Source organism: Amphiprion ocellaris, chromosome 10 (genome assembly GCF_022539595.1).
Source record: "Amphiprion ocellaris isolate individual 3 ecotype Okinawa chromosome 10, ASM2253959v1, whole genome shotgun sequence".
NCBI classification, from domain to species: Eukaryota; Metazoa; Chordata; class Actinopteri; family Pomacentridae; genus Amphiprion; species Amphiprion ocellaris.
In genome coordinates this window covers 27,747,848-27,771,022 of record NC_072775.1, presented here as the reverse complement: position 1 = coordinate 27,771,022, position 23,175 = coordinate 27,747,848, and the positions used below count along the sequence as shown (strand labels likewise).

Sequence of the window (23,175 nt, the reverse complement as noted above, 5' to 3'; positions counted from 1 at the left end):
GCTCAGTAATGAGGTGTGAGAAGGCACAGAGTTCACCTATTCCTTTACCAGTTGTGGTACTTTAATGAAAAACTAGGAGGTGTAATATTTATTAAATTGTGTTAATCTAAATTACCTGTGTTTTAGCTGATACTTAATCAAAAGTAAATAATACAGAGAACTTTTGGTAGTCCCTCCTCAGAGATCCAGAGCTGCCATTTTGACTGAGTCCCTTCGGAAGAGCGGAACCAAACTGCGGAACCCGGACTCTTCCCATGTCAACACTTCCTGTTGTGTTTTTCTGCTTTTCGAACCAGGAAGATGGATTTGCTGTCGAACAAATGGATTACTAATTTGCTAGTTTGTGCGTTATTCGTTGGTAAGTGGTATTCTCACGCTGCTGAGTTTGTGTCTCCACACATTTGCCAGCGACTGAAGCGTATTTCGCCGTTGGGCTGTTAGCTTGGTGGACTTCTTTGTGCCTCGAAACTAGCTGGATGCTAAGCTAGTTAGCGTTAGCATCAGCTACCCTGTCTCCCTCCAATCTCCACTGACTGCTTTTTACAAAAGTGTTACGATGAGGTTACGTTTTGGCACAGTCCCTGAGACATTTCCATTAACTCGAAGTTCATAAATTACCCCATGTCTTTTTTTTTTTAATCAAGCCTGTGTGTTGACTTTTCTCTTAGTCAGTCTCAGGTTGGGTTTGCCTTAAGAGCAACTCAGCGTGACTGCTCGTGATTTCCCTGCGGCCGCCCGCAGCTTCAGTGATTTAATGCTTGATCGTCATACCAGATTACATATATTTTTTTACCGAGGTTAACGATAATATGATTGTCACCTGATGTACAACTAGGATTAAACGCAAGTGAAGTTACTTTCACATATTTGGGGCGTCCCGGTAAATTCGGCGTACAAGTGAACCGGCCAACGGTTTGGAAAAGAACAATTTACCAGTTCGTGTTTTAGCTGCTTTGTGTAATTTAGCTCTGAGAACAACAAGTGAGCCAATCTAAAGGGATATATTCTCATTGCCTAGTTGGATAAAAATTAGAACAGTGCATTTTAAGCGATCAAGTAATTATATATTCTCTTGAGCTACTAAAAATACAATCATAAGTAGTTTTGATGTATCTGTTCACTTCATACAACATGCAGTAACATTGGGGCAGTTTTTCAAGTTGCTTTTCTTAGAGCATCTTAAATTTGTGATAACATCTCTGGATTCAGTTTGTCTCAGTTTCTTCTGTCAGTTCCTGTTCAGTGCCAGGACTTTATGGAGGCCACACCGCGTATTTAAGCACTTTTTCCCCCCTTATTGCTGAAGATTTTTCTTTAGACTCTGGCTGTGGACTTGCATTATTGTCATGCTGGAGAATGAATTTGTGTGCGTTCCTGTGCTTCCTTGATGATGCTTATAAAGGCCTGAAAGGGCTCGCCCCATGGTATATTATTTTGGAAGCAGCACTGAAGGGCTCACATTTTTAAAGCAATTAGCTATAATGTTATCTTTACAAAAGACAGGAGGTAATTTGCTTATGCAAAAGTATTTCTCGAAAAGTCATTTAATGATGAATTACTATATTAATCAAATCCATAAGATGCTAAAAAGACAGATGGCATCAAATCATTCTTTGAAAAGCTGTGACATGGAAATCTAACCTTAACAATCATCTAATTGGTGACTCGAAGAACATTTTATTATAGAACAATTTGTCACAGTGTACTGTTAATAATTCCTGACTTAGGGCTGGGCGATAAATCGATTTTATCGATTAATTTGACTTTGTACTTAATGTCGATTTGTTTTAATGAAAATCGATTTTCTCATCAACATCCGCGACCAACGCCTTCCCGCTGGGCTCCTGTAGTTCAGAGTGCGCGCCCCCCTCCCCCCCGCGCTTGATACACAAACAACATGGCGGCGAGCGGTGCAGATCTAAAGGTGCGTGTCCACTAGATGCTATTTTCCCGCACGGCAACGCACCGCATCTGAAAATCGCACAGACGGTGGGCGGTCACTACCGGACCACAACATTGTCACATGACAGCGCAGAGAAACAGCAGGCCGCTACGTGGTCACATGACCGAGCTTTCAGCTGGACAGTTTGGCAGACAAGTCGGATAAACACAGCGGCTCGGCCTCAAACTTTCCCTTTTATTTCAAAAACACGTCAACGAAAAGTATTTCTGAAAGCATTTGAGGCGAGAAATAATCTGTGCAGCAGCTGAATCTGTCCTTGTTTTAGGTTACCGACGCCTAGTTTAGAAGTTTGAGGACAGTTTCACGATGTGTGGAATCTCCGCATGCCGTATCCAATTTGCATAAAGTAGAAGTCCAGTCTACTTTATGCAAATGAGCTGCAGCCCTCTCTGGGTAAACACACCTGATCGCAGCGGGAAACGCACCGCAACTGGACCAGCGTGCCACATCCGGCGCATTTCCGGCTGCGATCCGGCGTGTTTACCTGGAGAGGGCCGCAGCTCATTTACATTCAGTAGACTGGACTCCAGCGTGAGGAGATTAGGTAGGGGGTAAAAAAAATCGGATAAATCGTGAATCGGGATTTTTTTGTGAAAAAATCGGAGATTTTTTTTTAGGCCATATCGCCCAGCCCTACCCTGACTACGCCTCTGAAAGTCCCTTTTCTTTTATTTGGTGTTGTCGAATAATGAAGAACTAGAGGCTTTTCCACAGTCGGTTATAAAAAGAGTTTCACTGTCTGGAAAACAGTGTCCTTTTAACATTATTACGAGGCCATGCTTATAATGGAAAATGGCAGCAATGATGACTTGAAAGATTTGAGAAATCGCCCCATTTTCTCATTTTACCTTAGTTCTCCTTCACTGGGAGTTTAGAGTTCATGGTTTGTTAAAAAAAAAAAAAAAAAAAAACATTGATCCAACATCTTCCAAAGTGCTGGCAAAATTTGTTAAAGGATTCACATTGATGGCAAATAAGACATGAATACACTGATGAAGAGTAACGTCAAACATGTCACAATCTTGTGTCTAAAATTGCAAATGTGTTTTTTTTTCTACAAAGTGATAAAAGATTAAGCTTTCATTCAAGGTTTTGTGACCATTAAATTTGTGTTCTAAATGCTCTGCCCTCATGTCATCATCGTGTGTGGATGCTGAAATGTTTTTTTTTTCTTCCTTGCAGGTGCCAGCTGCAACTCTGTGGAAAAGAAGATTTATGTGCATCTCAATTACACAGTCCCTTGTGTGCGGCTGCTAAATGCAACACATCAAATAGGCTGCCAGTGTGAGTAAAGTCACAGATTAAAGCGATACTTAGTATGATGGGCATGATTGTACAAGGTGAATGTAGTGCACTTGTGATTGGTAAAAGTACTTGTTGCAGTTTGCAGTGTCTTATTTGTCCAATGTGTCCTGAAGCCCTTTAGTGTGTCTCTCTTTGAGTGTTTCATTTGCTGTAAAATGCTTTGTACACAATCTACTAAAAGCTGTGTTTTCTGTGTGGTTGCTTCAGGCACTTCAAGCGTGGAAACACGCACGTGTGTGGCTGTGAGGGTTAGAAACATTCCCAAAGACAAAAGCATGCAGTAAAATGAACATTTTCTGCGATAACTATCTGATTATCAAAAGCGATTAGAATAACAGGAAGCTGTTGCCAAACTACAAAAGCCACATCAGCAGCAGTTTTGTTCCTGCTACATAAAAACGTTTCATCCTAGATCTTTTCCTTTAATGGAGAAGAGGCCTGTTTGACACACGCAGATCAACAAGCTCTGAGGACACTTTTATCCACTATAGCTGTTGCGCTATCACAGATGCTGATAGTTAATTTCCTCTTTCGGGTTCCAGCCTCGTTGTCAGGTGATGTGGGTGTGCTCCATGTGCTGGAGTCAGAGGAAAACCTGGACTGGGTCCTGAGTTCTGGCCCCAATCCTCCTTATATGGTTATTCTGGAGTCCTCGCTGTTCACCAGGTACAGTTACACTCTGCAGAGGAAACACCTACAGTAGTTTCTAATGAGAGTAAATCTCAATCTGCTTTGGATTTACTGACATTTGTTGTTATTTTTGATATTTTGTCATTAAAAATAGAGTATCTTTAAATTATAATCAATCAAAAACTAGTCAGTTGTGGATTAACTAATTGTGAAAATAAGCATTTCAAGGAGATGGAGAGCAGCCCGCCATAAACCCTCAGTTGCAGAAATGTATAGTACAATGCCGAACCCTCAGGAAAGAAATTAGAACCACATTTTAAAAGAATGCGATCCATTTCTGACCTGTATTTATACCTGTATCGTCTTCTGTGCCCCGTGCCGCCCGTCAGATCCGTTATGATGAAGCTGAAGAACGGCTCCAGCAGGGTGGCTGGCATCGTTGTCGTGGCGCCGAACACAAATCCAGTTGAGGGCTTCTCTCCTCACACCAGCTGCCCCAACGAGAACACAGGTGGGTGGGGGTTCACCTGCTGAGACTTGCTCCTCTGTGTTACACAAGCCACAGAAATAAATTGTGGGCTGAGGATCCTCAGAGGGCACAGCTGATGAAATTGCAAATTGCTGTTGGTTCAGAATTTGTATTCTGCGACTGACTTATGAAACATTGCAATGTCCCCTAAAAATCCCGTTTGCCCTCAGCAGATATTTAATGTCTCATCAGTTTATGTTATTTCTGGAGAGTAAAAACTGGTTTACGGCCTTAACAGAAATATAAGTAGCAGTACGACACTATTCATATATTCTCCTTAAACCAAATACTAAAAATGAACGCCCTGATTCAGACTTTTAATGTAGGTGAAGTACTAAATTTCGAAACTTTTAATTTATAATTTATGTTATTAGCTTGGTACTTTTTATTCAAGAGATCTCTTGTAGATTATATATTCTTATTATGATGTACGATTTTTTTTTAACTCGTAGCTTTGTAAAAGGAGAATTTATGGTAGAGCTGTTGTATTTGATTGCACCAGATTTCAGAGATGTACCTAATAAAGTAGCCAGTGAGTGTATTTTATAAATTAATAATAGATATTTTATGCACGATTTTAATATCAAAAGTAACCAGAGAACACAGTTGCTGCAATATTTTTTTTCTAAAATGTAATTATATAGGAGTAAGTAACAAAAAAGGTCATAGTCTAGTCTATATATATATATATATATATATATATATATATATATATTTTATTATATTATTATAGCTGCACAGTGGCGTAGTGGTTAGCACTTTCGCCTTGCAGCGAGAAGATCCCTGGTTCGCGTCCCGGCTTTCCCGGGATCTTTCTGCATGGAGTTTGCATGTTCTCCCTGTGCATGCGTGGGTTTTCTCCGGGTACTCCGGCTTCCTCCCACAGTCCAAAAATATGCTGAGGTTAATTGATTACTCTAAATTGCCCGTAGGTGTGAATGTGAGAGTGCTTGTTTGTCTATATATGTAGCCCTGCGACAGACTGGCGACCTGTCCAGGGTGTCCCCTGCCTTCGCCCGAGTTAGCTGGGATAGGCTCCAGCCCCCCCCGCGACCCTAGTGAGGATTAAGCGGTGTATAGATAATGGATGGATGGATGGATTGTCCTGGAAGGCATAATATTTATAGACTTATATATTATTATATATTTATATTAGTGGCGGGACGCGATTAAAAAGTTTAAATCGAATTAATTACAGGCTTTGTAATTAATTAATCGCAATTAATTGCAGTTTTGTCAAATAGCAATATTTGACACAATAAATGAAGTTTTTCAATTCAAATAAAATTGTGGTTGACAGTTGAATCAATGAATAGACATATACGTGTTTATAATTTAAAATTTATTTTAAAAAAGGAAAATGGGACATATAGAAAAAAGTGATTTTGATGACTTAAAGCCTGAATTTAGTTGTTTTTTCCACTGTATGGCACATAAATTCAGCATAAGTAGTTCAAGGAGCTTCAGAAAGTTGAAAATCCAGAGATTCATTCTGTTTTCATCTTTTCTGGGTCTGATAAATGGTGTAATTTTGATGGTTCTTTTTATAGGAATATCAATTTTTATTTATGTAATTTTTTTTAGAAACAAAAAGTTTATAATTAAGTTATTAAAAGAGATATTTTTGTTGTTTAGGTTATTCCTCCGCCAAGGAGGCAGAGCCTTGACGGAGTAAAAACTTAAACCACAAAAATGTTTAATTTCTATTTATCTGCATTTTTCATCTATCTGCTACATTCACAGATTACTGCAAATCTAAATGCAATTATAGCGATTTTATTCAACATTTTAAGACTTTCTGTAAACTCAAGCACTGTGTAGAAAAGTGTTCTATTATGGGATGGCTACACCGTTAGCATGACTCGTAGCTAACGTTAGCTCTGGTGCTAACAGCAACATGTTTTACATTGAGGTGATACTGTCGGCTTGAAGTGCTGCAGTGATCAGAAAACTCTTTGTTGTACAATTTGCACACAACCAGGCTTTTATCCAAGCTGCCATCAGGAAGATTTTTAAAAGGAAAATTTCTGCCCAACAAGCTCAGTCTCATCTTCCTTCACTGTTCACCAGTGCCTGACTTCACTCAGTACTTCCTATGCTTCTTCTTCATGGCTACAAACAGACTTCAGGTTCATTACCGCCACCTACTGGGCCGGAGGGTTTATCAGAGTTACCGGTGTGCCAGAAATGAGGGAACTGAGGAGGCGGCAATTAATTGCGTTATTGTTTTTAACGCGTTATTTTCGCTGTAATTAATTAATCGAAATTAACGCTTTAAAGTCCCAGCCCTAATTTATATATTATCTCTGTTTCTCCCTGTGTCCTTTGTCCGAGTGTCCCTGGTCCCAGACCAACTGTAACCCTCTACTTCTATCCCTCTACCCCTCTATCTCTACCTCTCTACCTCTTCTGTCCCTCTCAACCCGCCCGGCCAGCAGGCAGATGGGTCCCCCCACATTAGAGCCGGGTTCTGCTCGAGGTTTTTTTCCCTGTTAAAAGGGTGTTTTCTTGCCACCCTGTCGCCTTTTGGCTTGCTCTGGGGGTCAGGCATATGGGTTCTGTAAAGCGTTTCGAGACAATTTGATTGTAATTGGCGCTATATAAATAAAATTGAATTGAATTGAAATAGACGTTGCTGTTTTTAGCTTCAGTTGATTGGCATGACTTAAATAAAAGAAGAGTTTAACTAGAAAAATATAGTCAGATTATTTATAACACCAGCTCAGAAACAATTCAGGGAGAGGGTATGGAAATGTGACGGCAAATCATTTCCACGTGTTATGGCGGTGCCCTGGGAGTCACAGCTTCTGGAAGACGATCACAGATAGCATGGAAGAGGCTTTAAGAATCAAGATGCCACCACAACTTACTGGTTACCCTAAGACATACTTGCCTAGAATTCTGTTGGTTTCCAGCAAAAATGCCATTACAAAAAAATGGCTGTGACAGGACCCACCCTCGACAGAAGACTGGTACAATGTGGTGCATGATATATTTGTAATGGAGAAAATAACATTTGCTCTGAGGCTCAAAACAGATATATTTGACTAATGTTGGAATGGTTAGATTGAGTTTATCAGCCAATATACATCAGACTTTAAATGAGATAACATAAGTTACTACAACACCCGTGGTTCTCTGGCACACAGTTTTATTTTTTTTTTGTTTTTTTCTTTTTCTGATGTGTATGTATATGTTCTAATTTTTTTTTCTTATTTTCACATGCTTGGTCCGTATGTTTGTTCGTTTACAAAATTGAAAAACAGTTTGCAATTTCTGTTTGTAAGATATTGTGTATCTGCTGACTTCTTATGGAGTAAAAAGAGAATAAAAAAAATAAAAGAAGAGTTTAGACACTTCATGCTTCTTGAGAGATTTCTTTAGTGTTACTGCTGCTGATTTTGTTCCTCTACGTGTCCCTCAGGTGTTTATTCAGAGAGCTATGATCCGACATTGGCACACTGTAATGTGACAGTTTGGAATCCCCTGGGAAATGGTTTATCCTACGAAGAGTATGACTTCCCCATCTTCTCCCTGAAAGACGACAATGACACTCAAGTCATCCGACAGGTAAACGGGACTCCAGATATTCTGTCTGTTAATCCCATTTCATACCTTTTCCACTGCACAAGATGGCTGTCTTGTTTGTTTTCTGCTTGTCTCTGGTTTTGGAGATTAGAACTCCCACTGCAGATAGTACAGCGACACTAAAACTTGATCTGAACTTGTCTCACTGGTGGTTGAGATTAATGACGCCAATAAAAGCAGCAGCGCATAAGTTCGTTGTTATTGAGGGCATGTTGTGGCGGATTACGTTGAAACATTGTGACAGAACCCACAAATTATTGCCTGCTTTTCTTCCCATATATATAACAATAACAGATCATAATAAATAGGATTTAAATACAGTCTTGTAATGGAACTCGAGTTCGCATATTCATGTTTTCATGGGCAGAGCCGCTGAGTTCAGCATGAATTCTGCTTTATCAACTCTCTGTTGCAGCTCACTGATACTGGATTTAAACCACAAATAACTCGCCTGTTACGCGGTTAGCAGGGGACCCCAAGCGCAGACTCACAGAAACTGACAGACGGCTGAATGAAGGCTATAGATTTATCCATCCATCCATTATCTATACACCGCTTAATCCTCACTAGGGTCACGGGGGGGCTGGAGCCTATCCCAGCTGACTCGGGCAAAGGCAGGGGACACCCTAGACAGGTCACCAGTCTGTCGCAGGGCTACATACAGAGACAAACAATCACTCTCACATTCACACCAACGGGCAATTTAGAATGATCAATTAACCTCAGCATATTTTTGGACTGTGGGAGGAAGCCGGAGTACCTGGAGAAAACCCACGCATGCACAGGGAGAACATGCAAACTCCATGCAGAAAGATCCCGGGAAAGCCGGGACGCGAACCAGGGACCTTCTCGCTGCAAGGCGAAAGTGCTAACCACTACGCCACTGTGCAGCCCGCTATAGATTTATGTAATCAAAAAAAACTAAACCAATACGTAAATGGAGAACTGAACTGAGAGAACAGAATTAAACCAAACAACTCAAAGCTCGACAATAAACACGATGAATACCAAAATGGAAGTCGACCAAAACTAAACTGAATTTACAAAACTAAATTAAGGAGGAGTACTCACTAGATGGGGAACTGAATACAGAGGGGAAAACAGGCTGAGGTAATCCAGTGGCAAATGGGGAAGAGGAAGGAACAACTGGCTGGAGACTGAAGCAGAGCTGACAAGAAACCGGGAGGAAAACTGAGTCCATGCGTGAGAAAATCCAGGAGGGGGGAAAACGGAGTCCAAAAGCAAATCCAACAGAATGTCTTGAGTCCGTGACAAGATGTGAGTCTTTTAGGGTATGTGGGTCGATGATCCGGCAGGGAGTGAATGAATGAGCAGGGTTTAAATAGTGAACAGGAGATATTGTGGGCAGGTGAGCTGATTACTGCAATGTGAGTCAGGTGTAGTAATCAGGTGAGTGTAGACAGGTGAGAAGGGAAAGCAAGAGACAGGGACGAGAGAGACAAGAGGGAAAGAGATGACAGACAGAGGGAGCCAAAGGGACAGGTCAAAATAGATGCAGAAAATCAAGAAGGAAGAAAGAAAGAGGGAGAAAGAGGGAGAAGGAACAGGAGCAGGAGCGGAATCATAACATCGCCTCACTGCCTGTAAAGATTATTTTAACGACTCAGTTCAGAGGTTGTGTTCGTGTTACAGTTTATTTGTATGATTTGCTTTCTGCCTTCAACAAGATGTCAGAGTAGATGTTCTGTAAACAGACAGTTTCAGGTTTGTTCCCATGGCAGCTACTGTATGAAGGTGATACATTTAGCGATTACAGTTTCTGCCCTCAAACATGCCAACGTGCCCCTGAGCAAGAGCACCAAGCACCAGCTGTACATGTTCTAAATTGTTCTAACGATTGAAAAATACTTAATGCTAAAATATAATTATGGTTTCAGAAACCCGCACACGAAGATAATTCACACTTGTGTATCTTTTCCATTCATAGTGCTACTTAAACCACAACCAGGCCGTGAATGGCAGCAGTCCTCGCTACCCGCTCTGTGCGATGCAGCTCTACTCCCACATGTCCGCCGTCACCGACACAGCTACCTGCATGAGGAGAAACGACATCAACTTCAGTATCAGCCCTGGTATTTACACAAGATAAGAAGTCATCACAACCCAACAAGTTTATATTTCATCTAACATTCAATCTGCGTCGCTGCTTTTACCAGATGTGGCGTTTTAGACGTTTAAACTTTAAAAGGTTAAAAAAATACACACATTATAAGCGTTTTCTGTACATAATAATGGAGGGTGCAGTTAAAATGAGAAATACTAGGTACACCATATACAAATATTAAGATATTTGTCGAGTCACAAATAATGACAGTTGTTTAACCAAGGGAGAAACTAAAATGAATAAATACAAAAACATCACTGTTTAACCTGCTTGAATTAAATGTTAATTGAACCAAATGTAAACCACCATTCCATATAACATCCACTGCAATATAAATGCGCTAAAAATGTTATTCTTAGATTACGCGGTGACAAATTCAGAAATTAATGAAGTGACAAAAACCCTCTTTCCAAAAGCGTTACAAAGTGGTTTGCACAGGGGAGATAATTAAGATAAGATAATTAAGTGTTGTGTCTTGTTGAGTCACAAATAGTGACAATTGTTTAACTAAGGGAAAAGATTACAAAACTAAAATGAATAAATACAAAAACATCATTGTTCAAACTGCTTGAATCAATTATTAACTGAACCAAATGCGAAGCACCATTCCTTTACAGCATATACTGTAATATAAATGTGCAAAAAATGTTATTTTTAGATTGCGAGATGACAAATTCAGAGAATAATGAAGTGACAAAAACCCTCTTGACATGATTAGTATTATTATTAGTATTATCATTCATGAAACACTTTCCAAAAGCATGACAAAGTGGTTTACACAGGGGAGATTCAGATAACAGTTCAGGGCAATAAAATGAAAGTACAGAAAGGAAATATAACTAAATAATAAGTGATAAAGTTCAGTGTTTACACAGGATTGGAAATTATCACAATCCAACAAGTTTATATTTCATCTAACATTCAGTCTGTGATGCTGTTTATACCAGTTGTGGCATTTCCTAGTCAGGAAGTGTGATAGGAGTGTGATATTTCTGTGCTTTTTAATGATTTCTAACCACTGTGCATGTTTGCTGCTTGTTCCATGTCTCCCTTTAGAGATGGTGTGTGACCCGCTGGGTGACTTTAACGTTTGGGCCTCCACCAGGCCTCTGAACAACACTGAGAAGGGACACAAGATGTGGGAGAAAGTGGTCATTGCAGCAGCCCGAGTGAGTTTCTGACCCTCCGTTATCCTCCTAAGTTCAGGCAAAAGCGCTTGAATAGATCAGATCAGTGTTTCTAGGTTGCAGGTGTAAGTTTGCCATTGGCCGATAATCTCAGTCAGCATTCTCCTCCCCTTCCGCTAGTAGCATCTTACAGTTTTGTTCGCTATGAGAAACAACAGTGACGAGCTCTGGGCAACCATCTACCACACTGAAACTGAAAGTTTTGCAGCTCTGCTAGTTTTTTTTTGGGTGGATTACCATTTTTAATCTCAGTGTTTATCTCCCTGCATGCAAATGTTCCACAACAATTCCAGCCATCACTTTTTTGAGGGAATGACGAAGCTGCATCCTTCGCTTAGTGCTGTCCATGATAATAATAATAATAATAATAATAATAATAATAATAATAATAATAATAATAATAATAATAATAATAATAATAATAATAATAATAATAATAATAATAATAATAATAAAATAATAATACATTTTATTTGTATAGCGCTTTTCAAAACACTCAGAGACACTTTACGTAAAAATCATGACGATGACTGTGATCAGTTTAAAGAAATACAGACAAATCAATATAGTTTTCCCCCTGTAGCAGAATGATAGTGACCATTATGTTCTACAGAACAAACAGCAAGACTAGTGTTTCCCTACAGTCCAATGTTTGTTGTGTATTAATGTTCATCTGAGTTTGAGAGAAAGAAGCTACAGTGATCGCACTCTGTTCTGTTCATCAATAATCAATTTTTCAGGCAAAAATTCAAATCATTCTTTGCTTCCAGCTTCTGTAATTTAAATTCTTTTTTTTTTTTTTTTGCATTATTGGATGCTGAATATCTTTAGATTGTGGACAAATGTGTGTTTCTGACATTACATGAACAAAACAATTAATTAATTGGTTAAACAAGAAAAGCACTCAGAGAGCACAGTACTCCACCAAAGCTGTTCATTCCCCCATATGGCATTGTCAGAAATGCAGCATGTTTTTGTAGAAATGCAGCATTTATTTATTAGTTCATGATGATCAGAAATCACAGCACCATAGAATGTGGCCATTTAATATAGATGTACCCACAAACGAGTCAAACAAAACAAAGTCTGCAATGGTGGATTTGTAGTAGGATCGCAATCATGTGATCGTCAGCAGGCAGCTGACGTACTGTTCACTTGTTATCATAGTTACAGTGACCTTGCCAAATATACATGCCAAATATGCCAAATATAATTCAAACCTGCCTGCTGCTATTTTGCAATGATACAGAAATCCGTGGATCCAGACTATAAGCCACATCGCTACCAAAATCTAATCAGTGGGTCTTTGTGTCATTTCTGACCTTCCCTGAAAATTTAATACAAATGTGTTATTTCATTTTTGAGTAATGTTGTGCACAGTCAAACGTACACTGATCATCACATAACTCCGCCGCATTCCTTGGTGGAGTAAAAAACATTACAATGATTGTTAGTTTCAGCCCTAATGTACATACAAATGCATTATACTGTTGGTAAACCATCTTTTTAGTCAGCATTTGTCGCCACATTTTGAATTATGACTAATGAAACAGGTCATGGCAAATAGAACTGAGCTACTTACATCGATATGATCTCTGCTGAATGCTTCTCGTCTGCTGTCGTCTCTGCAGCTCGACAGCAGGTCCTTCTTTTTCGACGTTGCTCCGGGAGCAGAGAGCGGAGCGTCGGGTTTCATCACCCTGCTGGCAGCTGCACACGCTCTGCGTAACGTCACCCAGGAGGCCCAACCCAACCGCACCATCTTTTACACCTTCTTCCAAGGGGTAAGTTCCTTCCACACCATTGTACTCAACACTGCTCATTGCGTACATGCCAAATATAATTCAGTCCTGCCTCTGTTACTAATGTTTTTCTGCGTTTTTTTGATTGCAGGAGACTTTTGACTACATTGGCAGTTCGCGGATGGTGTACGACATGGAGAATAATCAGTTTACTGTGGACCTAGATAATGTTCACTCAGTGCTGGAGATTGGACAGGTGTGTATTACTGACTTTACTAGAACTTCCTGTGCCCCTGCCAGCCTGCACAAACTACCAGATTTTACTTAAACTTACCAGATTGTATTTGCTTTACTTAAAATATGACATCATTTTTTAGAATTAACTTAAATATAAATCTGGACACTACTTGATCTTTGAAATCAAATTTACTTATTATGATATAAACACGTTCCTGTACCTCGTATCTTTAAGAATCCTTTCGTATGACAAGTTTGATGTTATGTTTATTTATTCTTAGGTGGGACTCCATGGCGAGTCCAGACTCTGGCTTCACTCTGATCCTGTTTCGAGGAGGAACAGCAGCGTCAATGAGGAGGTTTGTGTTTGTGGATATATGAGTTTCTTCTCTTCTGATGCACAGCCGCTGCTTGAGAAAGCACAGGCTGACTTTTATTGTCCGTGTAGCTAAATATTCTTAAACAAAGATGTTGTATTACATTTTATAATTATTGGCAAGATAAGCTTTTGCTGGTCCCATGCAGGGAAATCAAATCATCACAGCGGCAAAGAGGAAGCACTAAAACAGATTGAAACATTACAAAATTTAAATATTCTCTACATAATCAGCATTTTTTGTACGTAACAATGGAGCATGAAATTAAAACGAGAAATACTATATACACCGTATACAAATATTAAGATTATGAAGTATTGAGTCTTGTTGAGTCACAAATAGTGACTTTAACCAAGGAAGATAAATTCAGATTAATACATACAACGACAGCCCTGTCTAATCTGCTTTAAATAAATATCAGTTGAACCAAATGCGGGGCACCACTGCTATGTAAAATACGCTGCAATATAAATCAGAAAAAATACATATTTGTATATAGTGAAGTGGCAAATTCAGAGATTAATAAAATAGCTAAAAACCATCTGCACATTATTAGTATTAATGACTTTATTCATTAAATACTTCATTAAAAAATTTTATAAAGTGCATTACGTAGGGGAGAGTTGAAATAAAATGTAAGGAAAACAGAACAATAAAAAGTTGTAAAGGTCACATTAAGACATTGAGTTGATCGTTTTAACTGATATAAAACATTGGAGACCAAAGTAAAACAAAGATGATAATTAAAAGTTGAATATTAAGTGACAGTTTAAATCTGGACTTCCCTCTCCTTCAGTTTACTGATTAATTGGTGCAGCTGCAATAGTCCAGCGCACATAAACTTTGTACCTGTGCAAATGGCTATAAAATCTTTTTTTTTTTTGTTAAAAAAAAAAAAAAAAAGAAGATTTTAGCTACAATCTGTAAAACAGATTGGAGCTAAAAACAAAAAAACAACAAGATTACATCGTGTGCATACTGTGCATAAAACATTTCAATGATCTGTTTCAGGTGAGGAAACTCATAGAGAACCTTCAGTCAGCTGCTGCAGGTTTAGGCTTCACCGTCGGAGAAGCCGGTTTCTCTCAGCCACTGCCTCCTTCGTCCTTCCAGCGGTTCCTGCGAGCTCGGCAGATCCCCGGTGTCGTCATTGAGAATCACCAGCTTAACTTCACCAACAGGTGGTTAAATGTTGTTTTTTAAACAAGCTTAGGTTTCATTTACAATGAAAGGGAATGCTAGCTAATTTACTTTTCTGCTCTGTGTGCAGGTACTATGAGAGTATGTATGATAACGCAGAGTACCTCAACGTGTCTTACCCACCAAACCTGACGCCTGAGGAGCAGCTAAAGTTTGTTACAGACACTGCAAAGGTAATCCTGTTGTTAACAGTGTTCAAATGTGTGCTGTTAAGTTAAATGTGTTCTGCTCGCTATGGTGATGTTATGTAGTCAAGAGTCTATCATTTTATATCTGTTGGACCTTTATTAAATTATTTAATCACTGTGTAGAGTTTGAGCAGCAGTTCTTCATGTGAACCCCTGAATGTTCTGCCTTGGCAAGTATTTCAACGACATCCTGTGTGTTCTCTCTACAATGCCTCCCTTGAATTTCATGTGGTGAACTTAATGCAAATGTTGCAGATCAGAAATTCTAAAACAATTTTTTTACTTTTTGTCTACATCCATCTTTCAGGCTCTGACTGAAGTTGCAACGATGGTGGCTCGAGCTCTGTACGTGCAGGCAGGAGGGGCAGAAAATCAGCAGGACAACATAAACGCCGACCGTCAGATAGTAAGAATTTCCTTCTTTCTAGCCGTCTTATCTACAAGCTCAGTGTTCCTCTATAAAGTACATTTTCCTCTTCTCAACCCCACACTTCAATTTGACTTGAATCAATCACAGCTGTAATATTTTTGCATCTTAGTTTCTGCCATTCAGTTTTGCTCCTGTAATATGTCAAAAAAGGTGTGGTCTTTCTTTTGTATTTTCAGCATTGGTCATATTTTCCATTTTAATTGTGGGTGATAAGCAGAGTCGATTAAAAACAACCTGTTTTTCCACCCTCCAATTCTTACACATTGACCTCTTGTGATTCGGATGTTTTTAGATTTTCTGATGTTTTTATTTTCTCATCAAGTGTATTTGTTTCTGTTTCATTTTCTTACATATTGTGTGTTTTACTTGCAATTTATTCTGCTTCTTTCAGTTGAAATGTCCTTTTTAATCATTTTTACTACCAACAATTCAAGGATAAACAAGTGTAGATTTTCCACCTGTAACAATGTTTTCTTCATGCATCTGTTGTCTTGTGCAGCTGAACAGAGGTGACTTATTGTGTCTCTCAGGTGAGCCAAATGCTGTACGGTTTCCTTGTTCGGTCAAATAACTCCTGGTTCCAGCAGCTGATACCCTCTGACCTCACGAGTCATCTGAGTAAGTTAATCCTGAATTACACTGTACTCACAGGAAAGTGGTGGGAATAAATCCTTTTACTTGTCCGAAATATGTTTTAGTTTATTATGGTACTTCTGGGGAAATGATGAATGTCACCACTGTGACAGTTTTTATTTATTTACTCTTGCTTTTAATCAAAGAGACAAGTGAGAAATCCCTTTTTATTATCATTGCCGTGGAGATAGAAGTAGCAAATCTGTTGTGGTCTAGGATATTAAGTGTTGTGTCATTAGGTGGCGTTTTTTAATCACTACATTATATCATCACACTAAACTACTTCTTCTGTCTGTCATCTCAGCCGACAGACCCACAAACTTCTACGTCGGTGTGAATCAACAGTCCAGCGAACCGACTCTTCTGGTCCAATACCTGCTGGCCAACCTAACTGGCAGTGCCATCAACATCACCCAGGAAAACTGCCAGAACCAGAGAGAGGATGAGAACGACAAGGAGAGCAAACACGTAAGACATGAAACAGTCTGTATTTTAATAAGTTACCAGGTTTTGTTTGGTTTTCATTTATAACAAGAACAAAAAAGTTAGATTGCAAAAGCTCAGGAACGCATCTGACACTTTAACTCAACAATTCCACAAAGGAAAGTAAAAGAGTTTGGGAGAAAATGTAGAAAAAGTTAGAAAATAGAGATAACTGTCCTTCACAAGCTTCCAGGATTGTGTCTTAAATTGTTGGAAAAACAAATATTCAGTTTAGCAATATTTGTTGGGTATGTTGGCCTAAAGATTTATTTTACTTACTGATCAGTCATCAAAATTGTTGCAAATTTCATGTTTTTGATTTATTGATAGGTTCACTGACACAATATTTCAGCTGTTGAAATGTTATTAGCAAAACTTTATAAGATGGAGAGTGGACAACATGAAATACGAAATATACATCAATGTGATCAAGATTTGATTAGAAAATGTAGTAAAGAGTAAATGGAATTTCCCCAAGGGATCAATAAAACATCCATCCATCCATCCATCCATCCATCCATCCATCCATCCATCCATCCATCCATCCATTAATTAATCTGTCCATCCATTCATCCATTCATCCATCCATCCATCCATTCATCCATCCATTAATTAATCCGTCCATCCATTCATCCATCCACCATTAATTCATCCATCCAGCCATCGATAATTTGCTAACATGTTAGCATTGGAAAAAAATGCAAATTAAAGAAAATATGATCTAATTCATCCGCATTTGGTAAATCTTGCAAATCTTACTGGTTTTAAACTTACATTAATATTTTTATACCAAAAATGCTTCAAATAACTCTATTAAACCAGTGCTAAGCTGGTTAGCTCAGGTCCAAATGGCAGACAAGTAAAGTTAGTGGCTGGCTAATAAATCTGTTGGACCCTTAAACAGATAAAAATCCAGGAATTTCCCGTGAAAGGATACAAAACAGAACTAAAAGAGCCGATTATCATCTGAGAGACAGACACACAACTCCAATTGAATATTAATGTTGCTCTGCACATCCGTAACTCTTAGCTAATGTCACAACTTTATAAGTTAAACCAGGAGAGAATAAGTTTGCATGGTAATTTTAAAGATAAAAATCCATCCATCATAGTAAAGTGCATCATGACTCCTGTTGCCCTTTGTTGATTTTAAACCGTAATTGCAGCATTAACAACCCACTGGCACATGTTCCAATTCTTTTATAAAAGGATTTGTGACGCTTCTCGCCCCTCTTCCCTCAGATGTTCACCTACATGTGGGTTCAAGGAGCAGCTCCTCCCAACAACACGAAGCGGGAGGGATTCTGCGTTCGCTCTACGGTGCGTCTCTCCAGAGCGGTGTCCCCGGCCTTCGAGCTGCGAGACTACACCTCCAAAGATTACTCAACGTGGACAGAGTCCAGGTGGAAGAGCATCAAAGGCCGCATATTCCTGGTGGCCAGTCATGAACTGGAGGTAAGATTTCCTCTTAAAGACGATGCCAGAAACACAGATTCCTACCAGTGGAGTCAGACCTGTGAGCTGGGTTTTAAAAGCTGAGAAAATAAACAATTTGGTGTTGATAGAGGCGATGAAAACAGAATAAAAACTACCGCTTTGTCTCAGTTATTTTATCCGTGTATGAAAACCAACTTGCAGTCATCTGAAACCTGCTTGGTAACTGAGATCTATCAGATGTAGTATCTTGTTCCCTTGTTTTTGTGTTAAGTTTTGATCTTGTGGTTAGTGGAGAGCAGGGAGTGTTTAGATGACTCCCTCCTTGTCGTGGCAGATAAATATTTCTGGAAACTTACTACACAACAAACAACCGACTTTTCATTTTAACAATGTCTGTTTGCGTGTTGTTCGGCCTCTAAACCAGATTTTGTGACAATAGTGTTTGTGATTTCAGCTCTCAGGAGCCAAACACACCTAAACTAACAAACAGTTTCCAAAACAGCAGCATTAAACAACAAAATTAAAGCTGGATAAAGCTTGACAGTGATGGATCACCTGTCTTCAGCAAGCTTCAGGTCTCATCATGTTCATGCTGAAATGAATCGAAACTCTCCATCTCTGTGATCCCTCCATTTTAAGCCAGTGTGTGCAGACTTCTTTTTACCAGATTATATCAACTTAAAGCTGAAACTAGGGCCTTTGTGTTTACCTTTTTCATCCGGATAACAAAGTCATATACACTACCATTCAAAAGTTTGGGGTCACCCAGACAATGTCATGTTTTCCATGAAAACTCACACTTTTTTTCATTTGTTTAATGACAGCTTCATTTCTTTTCGCCTGTGGGAAGATAGAGGCTGTAAAATCTTACATCTGCTTGTTTTGAACACCCAGCGACTCGTACTGCATGCTTAGAGCTAAATAACTGGTTGAGGGTTTTGCTTTTTGAATGTTTTAATGATTTTATTTTCAGCAGCAGGAACAAATAGGCCTTAATAATGACATTTAGAATGTTTGCAAGGAAAAGCTACACTCTGTTCAAAAGTTTGGGGTCACCCAGACAATTTCATGTTTTCCATGAAAACTCACACTTTTATTCATGTGCTAAGATAATTGCAGAAGGGTTTTCTAATCATTTCTAATCAACAGTAATGTACATGTTAAAGTTCTAAACAAGCTGCACTAATTCCGTTTTGTTTTTTTTGTTTTTTTACTGTCAGTGTCATGTGAGATAAAGCCACTTTCCATCTGACTTGTAGTTTGCAGGTTCCCTCTGATCTGTAAAAGCCTTAAGCATCTCTCAGCATTATTATTGTCATTTTTATCAGTGGCAGTGTAGGTTTTCAACTCAACAACTCAACTACACACTACCTGTTTAGCACTAAATGAAAGATTATCCACAGGTATTAAAAAGCATTATATTTATTTCCCTGATTAAAGATCTTCAAAGTTTTCAAAAAGTCTAAATTAAAGACGCTCTCCTGCATTCTCTGGACAGCAATTCAAAAGCTATGTATGTTTGCACACTGTGTGTAGATGTTATGAAATAATAATATTCGGTTTTGGAATGCTATTTAAAATCCAAGTTGCAAGGTGCTTCATAAGACAGAAAAAATAAAACATACATGTCATAAAATCATCAGGTTTTAAAAGACAAATTGCTGTATAAAACCAATACAGTGTCAGAAAACGTCTAAACCCGGTGTGCCAAACATATGACCAGTGGGTCAAAACTGGCCCACCAAAGGGTCCTATCCGGCCCCTGGGATGACCAGGTTTTGCTTGTTTTTCATTTAGAACACGGACAAAAATGTTAGATTGCACAAGCTCAGGAACATATCTGACACTTTAAAACACCAACTGCATAAAGGAAATTAATAGAAAAGTCTGGAAAAACTGTCCGTCACAGGTTTCTAGGATTCTCACAAACAGTTATTCTAGGGCTGGGCGATAAATCGATTTTATCGATTAATTTGACTTTGTACTTAATGTCGATTTGTTTTCATGAAAATCGATTTTCTCATCAACATCCGCCACCAACGCCTTCCCGCTGGGCTCCTGGAGTTCAGAGTGCACGCCCCCCTCCCCTCCGCGCTTGATATACAAACAACATGGCGGTGCAGATCTAAAGGCGCGTGTCCACTAGATGCTATTTTCCCGCACGGCAACATCTGAAAATCGCACAGACGGCGGGCGGTCACTACCGGACCACAACATGGTCACATGACAGCGCTGAGCAACAGCAGGCTGCTACATGGTCACATGACCGAGCTTTCAGCTGGACAGTCCTGCAGACAAGTCAGATAAACACAGCGGCTCGGCCGCAAATTTTCCCTTTTATTTCAAAAAACACGTCAGCGAAAAGTATTTCTGAAAGCATTTGAGGCGAGAAATAATCTGTTCAGCAGCTGAATCTGTCCTCGTTTTAGGTCACTGACACCTAGTTTAGAAGTTTGAGGACAGTTTCACGATGCGTGGAATCTCCGAATGCCGCATCCAATTTGCATAAAGTAGAAGTCCAGTCTACTTTATGCAAATGAGCTGCAGCCCTCTCTGGGTAAACACACCTGATCGCAGCGGGAAACGCACCGCAACCGGACCAGCATGCCACATGCGGCGCATTTCCGGCTGCGATCCGGCGTGTTTACCTGGAGAGGGCCGCAGCTCATTTGCGTTCAGTAGACTGGACTCCAGCGTGAGGAGATTAGGTAGGGGGTAAAAAAAAATCAGATAAATCGTGAATCGGGATTTTTTGTGAAAAAATCTGAGATTTTTTTTTTTAGGCCATATCGCCCAGCCCTAAGTTATTCAGTTTACTGTCATTTTGAACTAAGCAAAGCAGTATTTGTTTGGGTTAGGGTTAACCCTCGGCACATGGGATGACTTTGACGACAGAGACAACGTCATCTGCAAATTGTAAATTTGTACAAGTGTAAATTTAAAATAATTTCTAGACCTTGACAAGTTGTTTTGATTGTAAAGTAAAACACTATCGTTCGATTCCAGATAGCTGTGACTAAATGTTTTGTGCCTTTTGTAGATTCACTGTGATCTGTAAGTTGTAACGCATGTGTATAAATGATAAACTGAGGCATAATGTTGTTGAAATTAAACTTATTTTACTTGTTCATCGTGTTTTGCAAAAAGATAGTTCATTACATGTTAACATTTTCATGATGTATTTTTTTTGCACTGAAACAAAGGGAAGCATGTTATTTATCAGTTTATGCTGTGATTTTACTGGCCTATACAGAATTTATAGAAATAAGACATTGTTCAAACTCAACTAAAATCACGTTTCAGTCATTACACATGTAAATTATAAAAGGGAATGTTTGGAAAAATAACCTACCATATGATCCTTTAACTTTTCCGTGTAGATTTTCTAAGATTGAACTTTTCCTCTTCCTCCACCAGATGTTGACGCTCGGCGTTGGCGTCGGCGTGCTACTAGCGTCCCTCCTGCTAACGTACATCATCAGCTCGAAGGCCGACATCCTCTTCAGCTCGGGGAGGGAACCCACCTAACGCCACCTACTGATACCCACAGACGGTGTCTCAGGCCCACGACTACTACTACTACTACTACTTCTGTCCCAACCTGACATGGACGACTACCTTTTCAAACACACCACGAGTAGGTACACAGACGGGTTAGACTCATCTGCAGTGGGGATTGTTCTTTTTTAGACGACGACTCCGTGTTTGTGGACTCACTGAGGCGCGACGTGAGAACTGGACTGGACTGGATTTGGCCTGGATGGATCTGGACTCATCAGGGCCAGAAAATTAAAAAAAAAAAAAAAAAAAAAAAAACACACACACTGGTCAGGCACCAGAGGGCCCTGCTAGTGGAAAGAGATGTTAATATTTCTTCTGTTTCAGTTAATTTTTTTCCCTTTTTGTTATCAGAGAATGTTTTGTTTACTGTGTCATGGGATAGGCACTAAACATGGAGCATTATTTTGAGTGTGTGTGTGACTTTGAATATGTAAATGTGACCGAGTAAGCGTGTGATTGTGTACGCGCGTGTGAGGATTGCGATGGTATGTGCAATACTGTAGCGTCTTCTCTGTCGATGTAGTTAACTTATCAATCAGTTCTAATGATAAGAAACCACTTTCTGAGTCAGTGAACAAGTAGTGAAATTTAAAGTTTTTTTTGCAAAATCTGGAAATGTGCAGTGAAGTATAAGCTCCTTGGAAGCTCTAAAAAAAAAAAAAAACACATATGTGTATGTAGTTGTGGACCCGCTCCAGTTTCACATATTGTGATATTTCAGTGGAGAAGAATTTTTTGCAAGAGTCTGGCGTCGCTGGCAAACACTTTATTCCTTCTCAGCTGCCAAAAAAAAACTATCACTGAAAAATGTAAAATTTGGAATGAAATTAGAGGAGTTTTGGCACTGAAAAAGTGCTGGTACTCTGAGTGTGCACTCTTTTTGGTTCGTACCTTTTTTTTCCACAAGGTTTTCTTTTAATGATGGCTCCTTTTAGAAATGTGATGGCACACGAGGTTTTAATTCTGTTGTCAGATGTTCAAAGACCAGGTTTGATGCGTTGATGCAAGAAATAAACATTGCTTCTTTTCCAACATTTTCTCTCACAGTGCTTTGAGTATAAAACTGAAAATAAAATGTTGAATTGTGCTAAAAAGAGCCGAAAGAACCTGAAAATGAAATAAATCGACTGAGTAACAGCACTCTATAATCAAAAATTATAATTCTTTGTCATGTCAAGCCAAATTACCGTTAAATCAAAGTGCTTTTCAATCTTAAAAAAATATGATTAATGTTAAATATTAATGCAAAAACTAGCATTTACATATATTATACAGATTTACTGAAATAATTTACATATTAAGGGTTGTGACGACCGTCCACCTGGACACTAGGTATTCCTGTTGTGTCTTTCCAGAGTCAGGATTGTCAGCTGATTGAGTCACACCTGGGATCAAGTGGCTCAACTACTTAAAACCTCCCTCACTCCAGTCAAGTCAGCCCCCTCTGACAGGAGATGCTTCCTCCTGGAGCTCCAGCCGCATGGTTTTGGGTTTTTGTTTGCTGTCTTTATGGCACCAGTTTGGTTATTTGCGTTGCAATAAGTCCATTTTTAGTCACCG

General features: G+C 39.2%; 1 protein-coding gene across 1 annotated transcript; it reads left to right on the top strand.

Moving 5' to 3' along the window:
• Positions 1 to 204: 204 nt before the first annotated feature.
• On the top strand, positions 205 to 22,649 carry ncstn (nicastrin). Its single transcript, XM_055014217.1, has 17 exons — positions 205 to 358; positions 3,146 to 3,247; positions 3,811 to 3,934; positions 4,288 to 4,409; positions 7,852 to 7,997; positions 9,964 to 10,108; positions 11,197 to 11,309; positions 12,959 to 13,111; positions 13,221 to 13,325; positions 13,588 to 13,665; positions 14,695 to 14,864; positions 14,954 to 15,056; positions 15,379 to 15,477; positions 16,032 to 16,119; positions 16,439 to 16,602; positions 17,860 to 18,072; positions 21,472 to 22,649. The coding sequence occupies exons 1-17, from the start codon at positions 301 to 303 to the stop codon at positions 21,580 to 21,582; spliced, it is 2,094 nt and encodes a 697-aa protein (XP_054870192.1). The 5' UTR covers positions 205 to 300; the 3' UTR covers positions 21,583 to 22,649.
• The last annotated feature ends 526 nt before the right edge of the window (positions 22,650 to 23,175 follow it).

Excerpts from the sequence above, each read along its gene's own strand:
- ncstn (XM_055014217.1), top strand. The coding sequence starts at position 301 with ATGGATTTGCTGTCGAACAAATGGATTACTAATTTGCTAGTTTGTGCG. Across the intron at positions 3,935-4,287 it reads GAGTCCTCGCTGTTCACCAG|ATCCGTTATGATGAAGCTGA; the intron begins GTACAGTTACAC and ends GCCGCCCGTCAG. Across the intron at positions 16,603-17,859 it reads ACGACAAGGAGAGCAAACAC|ATGTTCACCTACATGTGGGT; the intron begins GTAAGACATGAA and ends CTCTTCCCTCAG.